We start from the raw sequence: 9312 nt of genomic DNA, 5'->3' as shown, positions 1-9312 counted from the left end.
ATTTCGGCGCATATCCTACTTTTCACGGCCTATTATTCCAAGTCACACGGGTATTTCGGTGGACATTTTTATCTATGCCTATACAATTTTGGCCGGGAAAGACCCTTTTGTCAATCGTGGGATTTTTAACGTGCACACCCCAATGTAGTGTACACGAAGGGACCTCGGTTTTTCGTCTCATCCGAAAGACTAGCACTTGAACCCAACACCTAGGTTAGGAAAGGGGGGGGAAAATTGCTAACGCCCTGACCCACGGTCGAACTCGCAACCTCTCGCTTCCGAGCGCAAGTGCGTTACCACTCGGCCACCCAGTCTTGGGCTAGCTTTGAGACGGATAGAGGTAATATTTAAACGTCACGACAAAATATCATAAATTGAAGCAATGAAAACCAAAAACGTGACAGTTTCAAACATACTCCCCGCAAAGAAACAAAACCAAAAAAAACCAAAACAAAAAATTAAATTCCCACAAGTTCTACACAGTTCGGTATTTGGGATTTGGAATGATGTCACAACACGCCAGGAAAGCATTAAAACAGTGTTTGAACATTTAGTTGGTCCAATTTTAAAAGGCCCTACTTTTTTTGCCATTGACAGCAATGACAGTTGCACACATTTGCTACTTAACCGATTTGAGTTTCTGCATGTTCTCTGTTTTTTGTTTGCTGGATGTATGGGTCACCGCAATTACGACAAACGTTTTGGATTTGATGAACCTTGGACCTTGGGTCTTAACAGGGGGGTTCCACAGTGTGTCACAACCTGAACCACAGCACGGTCAATGTCTCTTCCAGACATATTGTCAAATTCGCCAGAAAACTTTTCTAAACGGCGTCCACGGTACGACATCTTACAACAGGCTGCAGGCGAAAACAGTGCTCATGTTATCTTCGACTTAGTAAAGAAAGATCTGATAAACAAAATGAAGTAAACGCACTAAATGCATACGACATGTGTATTAGTTATTTATTTTGTAAAGAAAGGCAAAATTATATCTGGTCGTGCAGGCTATGTTTGTTGTCGTATCGTCTCGTGTTTGTGTAGACAATGAACAGTTTCAAAAATCACTTGGACAATGCACTGAAAGACTATATGTATAGCCCAAATGTCAGTATGCCTCTCACTACAAATTCCCACCAGCCAAGAAAAAGTTGATAGAATAGGCCACGGTCAAAAGATCGTGTAGGTTACCTAGCCCAAAGTTAGGCTAGGATAGCAACTGATCAAAAGATCAGACAAAGGCTCAACAGCCTAAGTACCAGTCTGTCAACATATCATATCATTGTGTTGACTACAGTGGTACATGCAGCTGCAATGTGAGGCCCCTCTGGCGAGAGGACATCTCCCATGTAAGGACACCTTCTAATGGCTGTTATGCTTTTTGGCGAAATAAATTCTTGTTCTTCTTCTTGTCCCTTTGTATATTTAACTTTCGCAAAATGTACATGTACTCGTCTTGACGGGCCACCTGCAATGTACGGACAGTTTTGGTTGATCGGACTGAAGCGTGTTCTTTCATTGCAGGTACCATTGTACATATATTTGTGTCCGTTTGATTTGAAGCAAAGAAAGCTACGGATCTGTTGTTTGTTTATTCGGCATACTGTTAGACTGCTTAAATCTGAGTTGTATATTAACAATCTGCTTGTACATGAATGACCCTTTGAAGTCTTTTAACTTTCTGTTGTGTGTTTGCGTGGCGTTTCTTTCTTCTATGGTCCAAATTGTAAATACAAATATTGTAAAAACAACTGGTTTCGACAAGTATGAAATCTCTCCCCCGTCCCCCTATTCTTTAAGACTGCTTAAATCTGAGTTGTATATTAAAGCCCCAGTATGTCTCAAATGGTTTACAAAACGATTTAAATCTTCTATTGAAAAAAGCAGTTATAACCTTATGGAACACACTTGCAATAGCATTTAACAGCATTAAATGAAACAGTTCGTTTGAATTGCTATTTAGCTCGCGTAAACGACAAACCAGATTTGATTCGTGGTTTATCTAACCCCTGAGTCATCATGAACCCGTGTGATCAACTTCCTACGTGGCGTTTCTTTCTTCTATGGTCAAAAGTGTAAATAAAAATATTGTAAAAACAACTGATTTCGACAACTATGAAATCCCCCCCCCCCCCCCCCCCCCCCTTTCGGTATTCTTTAAGACTGCTTAAATTTTCTCTCTGCGCTCAATGTGTATTTTATTTTGAATTTCATTTTTTGTCTAAGAATATTTTGCTCATGTATGCTCATCAATTGGCCCGCAATTCTTTTTGTTTTGTCCAAAAATGTTTGTCTTTTTGTCTGTTCATTTTTCTAACAAGAAGAGCAAACGCTCGATCGAGTCACTTTCGCAGTTCTGAATATTATATGAGGCATCAGATGGACAGGAAGAAATTGCTATTCACAACACAATGAGTCACGTTCACATAAAATTTGAGCCCGGTCACTTTTATAGTTTCCGAGAAAAGCCCAACGTTAAGTTGTGTGTTGCCGAACAGAAAAGGCTAGTTATCTCCCTTGTTTTTCTGATAACGTTCGTAAAAGGCTACAGATGTAAATACTTTGATGTAAAGAATAATCCTACAAAGTTTCAATCACATCCGATGAACTTTGTCAAAGATATAAAATGTCTAATTTTTCCTTTGACGCTGACCTGTGACCTTGAAAAAGGTCAAAGGTCAACGAAACCATCGTTAAAGTGTAGAGGTCATTGGAGGTCACGACTAAACAAAATATGAGCCCGATCGCTTTGATAGTTTCCGAGAAAATATAAAATGTCTAATTTTTCCTTTGACGCTGACCTGTGACCTTGAAAAAGGTCAAAGGTCAACGAAACCATCGTTAAAGTGTAGAGGTCATTGGAGGTCACGACTAAACAAAATATGAGCCCGATCGCTTTGATAGTTTCCGAGAAAAGTCCAACGTTAAGGTGGTGTCTACGGACGGCCGGCTGGACGGCCGGCCGGACAGACTAACACTGACCGATTACATAGAGTCACTTTTTCTCAAGTGACTCAAAAAGGGCAGACATTCTTGTTTTGTCTTGTCTATAAGGCTTTCTTAGCTAATGACAATAAACCGCCAATGCCTCCCTCTTACTCTCTCTTTCCGTTTTGCCAAGCTTGCACTTCCCAAACCCTTCCCCTCCCTTCCCTTCCCTTCCCTTCCCTTCCCTTCCCTTCCCTCCCCTCCTTCCCCTCCTTCCACCTCTGAACATAAGCATTCGTACAACTATCAACACTTATGCAAACAGCACTTTTCAAATAGTGTTGCAACAATTTTCTTGTTTTAATCATATTCCGTACAAACAAAAGGCTGCCTCTTAATAAAAAACGGTCGCTGACAGAAATCATTTCATTCCACACATTTCGACAGTAGCACAATGTTCAGCAAAATACCACAAGCAACATTTTTCATGGGAAGAAAAGCCTCTATTCATCTTCAAGCCAATAAATACAGTTCACAACAGGTATATATCTCTAAATAACACAATAGTATTTATCCAACAGTACACAGGAAGGTACTGTACTATACTCTCCCTACTATACTTTGTACAACTTGCTACACTGGCCTCAAACAGTTAAGGATATTTTTTCAGAGGCATGACGCAAATATTATACGTTATTTGTATTTTTGACCAAAATATGACATTTTACACAGATCGAGACAGTCAGTGTTCGTCCGAGACTGCGCTAGCGGTCGAGGTGAACAATGACTGTTGAGATCTGTGCAAAATGTCATATTTTGGTCAAAAATACAAATAACATTTATGTATCGATCAATTCTCGTTGGAATTCCTTTTGGGTTTTCTTATTGAACGCACACAATCATGCACTATTTTGAAGTCTCGGCCAGCCGCCTAAATATGAAGTTTTGTCGGCCTCTGACGTCACATGGCTCAAAGAAGGGAAATCCAGTGTTCAATGGATACATAAAAAAAGAAAATGGTGCTCAAAACAAAGGAGCCCATTTGTTTTCACAATAAAACTGACCTTTGACTCCACAATAAAACTGACCTTTGACTCCACAATATGTGTTTGACCAAAATAAGGTTGTTTTGACATTTAGGCAATACCCTGAAAAACATTTTGTTTGTTTGTTTGTTTATTTGTTGCTTAACGTCCAGCCGACTACGTAGAGCCATATCAGGACGAGGAAGGGGGGGATGAAGGGGGCCACTTGTCAAGCGATTCCTGTTTACAAATGCACTAACCCATTACTTGTGTCCCAGCAGGCTTTAGTAAAACTAAATTAATACCTACTGGAAGATTACCAGTTTCCAGTATGTTAAAATAGGCTTAACCTATCTACTGCTGGGCTTACATCAGAACACTAACAGATTAAACTATACATGAATCGCGAGACAAGCGGAAAGAGAAGAGATTTTTTGAAAAAATACAGGTGAATGAGCAAGAAGGCAGAAAAAAGAAAAGAATTCATGAAGAAAAAGAGAGCATGACAGGAAAGAGGAACCAAAAATCTACCTAACAGCAAACTAGAAAGCTCCTGCGGTTCCAAAAACAGGAGGGGCCTTTAATTTCATAACCGCAGTGCCCCACTGCGGGACCTGAAAAACATAGCCTTAATACTTTGGGCTAGTATATCTTTCCATGGAGAGTCAGCTTCACAAGATTGTTAAGTTAACTAAACTTTGATTTGAATAACATAATTGAAAGTTGTAATTCTGTGTTCAGCTAGGTAGTGCTAAATCAGCCACCAAACTTCTTAAAGTTGTAATTCTGTGTTCAGCTAGGTAGTGCTAAATCAGCCACCAAACTTCTTAAAATGTGTGATCAGATGCTGATCATTGTACATGTATTTTCAATAAATCTATACATTTCTAACGGAATCAAATGATACAATATGTACAATTATTGTACACGCACCTATATAAACATACCTTCTATTATTCTTAAAGATACTTACCTTCTTGTTTACACAAGGGTACGGCCTTAAGAAAGACTATGGGTCATTTAACCCCTCTACCAAATTCGGTTGGGACAATAGTCAAAGGCTACAGGTGTTGTATCATGATAAAATTTAATATGAAATCGAAACACCCTTTTAAGACCCCATATTTAAGAACTCCCCCATTTTAAGAACTAACTTTTTCAGATTTTCTGTGCAATACCTCTGTAAATTTACCTCCATTTTAAGACTCCCTCCTTTTTCAGACCTGATTTTCTCAAATTTTTGAAGGTCTTAAACGGGAGGTTCCACTGTACTTTTAATAGGTTAGAAGACCAGTGGACAACTAAGCAGTCATTTTCCATTCCTACCCTGTGTACCTTCATGCCTTGTATGCCTGAAGAGTCCTTGTTACTCTGCTATTACCTGCTATAACTGTGATAGGCTTTACTCATCACATCAAACAATTATCTATCCTTTCATTAACAGCATTTACTGATAACAAAAACAAAACGCAAACAGATGTACACGGCGAGCTTCATGAAAGGAATGCAGGTTCCTTAAAGTAACTGCAGGTCTGGGAATGAGTAAAAGTGGTTTGGGCGTACTGACCGGATAATATTGCGTTTTAAGCATTTTTAAGGGCACAGGGATGCTCTTTTCTTACACAATTAGAAAAGGACTTCGTCGTATTTACGACGAAAGGTGTATTATTCCCAGGCCTGAACTGGTCTTTACTTCGGTAAGACAAAGACAGTGTGATAGACAATTCTCATAAAATTACAAAATCAAGAATGAATTCATGTGTTCCAAGCAATTGCCCAAATATAAAAAAAAAATGTACTTTGTATTACCACATTCACAAACATTAACTCATTCGGGGCGCATCTAAATTGTCCCTCGTGTTCCCTCCTGGCGCACAATTTTGACCCATTTAAAAAAAATCAACAACACAAAATAACCTTACCTACCTTACATTTTTGCAAAGTTTGAAACTTGCTCTTTTAGAAAATATATGAAACATTTGAAAGAACATACCTTTTGTTGTCTTCACATCCAGTCAAACTACCTCTTTGAAGCAAAAAAACAAAAACAATTTCTATGTCATGGGTTCATCATACAAAATGTCATGATCGACACTTTCATTGTCCAAATCATCACCCAAATAATCGTCCATTGGCACAAATTCGTCACCAGAATCTAAAATATCATCCACTATCATCATCATACTAAGGTCAAGATCAGAACCGTCCTGAATAACAAGTTATAGCACTCTTTTCAAGTTAATACGTCTTGTAGCAGAACGATCCGCCATCTTGGAAAAGTCAAAACACGTGGGTCGCACACCGTCAAAAAAATCAAATTATTCCGAACAATTGAAGGGAAGGAACTGTTTACAGTGAATGGTTCCACTGTAGACAGGCAGAAGTTTATTGCAGGGGTTGTTTCCCTTGGTCAGCGGGGCCGTTCACACCGTTAAATATTTGTGATATCCGTCGGATCGTAACTTCCAATGTGTTGGCAACGCAAAGCACAGCTGTCAGACTTCCAATTCCGACACAACGCGAATGAGTTAAATCAACAGTCACAACATCAAATTAGAGACAATTCACATCCGATTCCGATCAGTTAAAAACATTATCATTCCACCATGTTCCAACACACACACACACACACTCACACTCCAAAGTGCACATCCATGAATAAGCCATCTGTTTATCAAATTAGATCAAACAGACATGAACAAACACACGCATATATTTAGACACATATCATGAATCTTTGTGAAAAACACTCTGTCAGCTGTGCATGGCAAATATCGATTAACACACTGTGTTTCGTCAAAAAATGATTACAACAGGCAAATATTAATCAACAAAGTGTGTTTTGTCAAAAATTGATTACAACAGGCAAATTAATCATGACATCACCAAACAGTATGGGCCCTTCATGTGCTAAACAATCATTGCAATAACAACCAATTACCTTGTGTGAGTTGCTCTCATTCAACAATCGCACACCTCACTTTGTTACAGATACTGCAGTAGATAAAGACAGGTAAACAATAGTCAGCATCACATAAAGAAAACCAAGCGTTCACAACAGTACAACCCCCCCCCCCTCCCCCCCTTTTAAGACCTCCAACAATCTGAGAAAATCAGGTCTTAAAAAAAAAGAAGTCTTAAAATGGAGGTAAATTGATAGACTTTCTGAACAGAAAGCCTTTCTTTCTTTCTTTCTTTGGTGTTTAATGTCGTTTTCAACCACGAAGGTTATATTGCGACGGAACAGAAAGCCTGAGGAAACAGGATCTTTAAAAGGGGGAGCCGTTAACCTGTCTGTTAAATTCCCCCATGTCAAGACTCCCTCCTGTTTAACTTTAAGACCTCAATTGTTGAGATGTTTGGAGGTCTTAAAAGGGAGGAAACCAAGCCATCTTGCTACAGATGTTGAGAACATGTCCCACTGTAAACATGTCCAGTTCATGTAGTAGCTGTCCAGAACTTGTTTTCTGCCAGGTGTCTGCAAACATGTCTTCCACAGCTGTTCCTGGCTAGCATTTTAGTTGGGGAAAGGGCGAGTTAAAAATAGCCATGGCCAAGGGAATCTTTTGGCTTCCAGCACCAACAGCTACAGCCTGCACACTGTTATTAGCTCGCTTGCTTGTTATACCCAAATGTTTCTGTGCTATACCAGGAGATTGGTCTTATCAGTGGCTGGCACTAAGTGAGCCTGAAGCTGTGGTGTTATCTCTGCTATTGATGGAAAGGATCGGTGCTTAAAATAGCTCAGCCTGTCTGCAGCTACAGAGGCAGAAATGAAGCCCTGGGAACAGCTGCTGTGCCTACTGAAGCTGTCGCGACCATGTCCTGTGTCTCAAGCTTTTAACCATAACCCTATATATATATGATATGCCTTCCAGGACACTTGTACTGCTGGACAGCGGCTATCCATATAACATCTTGTATAAATCATAGAAGCTGTCACTAACTCACACCCTGTCTTCCAACACCACCCCCTCAGTTCAGTTTCTCCATGACATACTGAACATCATCACAAACGTATAGACATGCTTGGATACAGCTAGCTTTCCAGAGCACAAGTTCCATCTGACAGTAGGTATCCACACAGTGTCCTAACTGGGTAGTGGAAGCTACCTGTCAAGGTAGTGGAAGCTACCTGTCAAGGTAGTGCTACCTGTCAACTGACACACTCCCTTTCAAGACCACCACTGTTTCTCCATCACATAGTCATACTGCACGAACATTTCACTGGTCACTGTCGCACACACAGACCGCCCCTCAGTTCTCTAATCATTGTCTCACGCTCTCTACCATCACTCAGTTCATTTTCTCCATGACATACTGCACGAACATTTTTCTGGAGACCTTGGTGTCATCGGTGTGCTGCAAGCTGTCGTGAACCTTGACCCCCGGTGACCATGTCCACCGCAGACTGCTCAACTTACTGTCTCTGCACAAGACAAAACAATTCACATTTACTAGACGATTTTCAGAAATAACTCTGTGGGGTGTGTATGGGTTGTGACGGGCACAGTGGCCTTGTGGATAAGACATCGGCCTCCAATGCGGAAGGTCGCAGGTTCGAATCCCGACCAAGCCTAGTGGGTTAAGGGTGGAGATTTTACAAATTATGTGCAGAACTAGTGCCATCTCCCTCTTCGTGTGTACGTGCAAGCACAAGACCAAGTGCACATACAAAAGATTCTGTAATCCATGTCAGAGTTTGATGGGTTATAGAAGGGCAAAAATACCCAGCATGCTTCCTCCGAAAGCAGCGTATGGTTGCCTGAATGGTGGGGTAAAAACAGTCATTCACGTAAAAAAAAACCTCGTGTGAAAACTTGGGAGTTTGAGCCCATGAACGAAGAAGAAGAAGAAGTATGGACTGTGAAAGGGTGAATACCCTTGCTTTTCCTCTGACAAATAAAGTCACACGTGCTCCTGTCCATGTGTTTCCCATACACCCCTCGCTAGTGATTGGCCCCTCTGATGTTTGACCGGGTAAACCTCAAGGGCATTCACTCTTCTTATCTGTTTTTGGATCTCTGTAAATTTACTCCCATTTTAAGACACCCTCCTTTTTAATGTAACCGACTGCCGTAACACTACCATCACCTCGGGAGGCGAAGTGCAATCAAACAGGATAGAAAATGTTAGGGCTAATTTCTTAGCCCTATAAAATCTGTTATGCAAACCCAAAGGTTTCCATGAACATACAGACAATCGGAAACCACCAGACCCCATCACAAACAGAATTCCACAATCCACCGGTGTTGACATAAAGGCCAACAACTCGGGTGCAGAGTCTGCTGTGAAAGGAGCGGTAGCCTCCCCTGTCACATTAAGACCCAATTTTATCAGATTCTTGGAATGTCTAAAA

The 9312-nt window shown here is 40.5% G+C and overlaps 1 protein-coding gene across 2 annotated transcripts in view; it reads right to left on the bottom strand.

Moving 5' to 3' along the window:
• Window positions 1–3776: 3776 nt before the first annotated feature.
• The window catches only part of LOC138952410 (cap-specific mRNA (nucleoside-2'-O-)-methyltransferase 1-like), a 38367-nt gene continuing 32831 nt past the window's right edge, over window positions 3777–9312 (bottom strand). The window contains exons 22-23 of one of the 2 annotated variants that reach the window (XR_011451366.1): window positions 4568–8382; window positions 3777–4076 (exon numbers count right to left, since the gene is read on the bottom strand). Coding sequence is in view for 1 of the 2 variants with exons in the window: in XM_070324075.1 (XP_070180176.1) it covers window positions 8250–8382 (133 nt within the window). In the remaining variant the exon portion in view is untranslated. Of the gene's footprint in view, window positions 8383–9312 lie in introns of both variants that reach the window. The other variant, XM_070324075.1, reaches the window with a different exon arrangement.

This window comes from Littorina saxatilis, linkage group LG17, assembly GCF_037325665.1.
Source record: "Littorina saxatilis isolate snail1 linkage group LG17, US_GU_Lsax_2.0, whole genome shotgun sequence".
Lineage (NCBI taxonomy): Eukaryota > Metazoa > Mollusca > Gastropoda > Littorinimorpha > Littorinidae > Littorina > Littorina saxatilis.
Note: the sequence above shows the minus strand (reverse complement) of the source record. Positions and strands in the feature narration are given on the sequence as shown.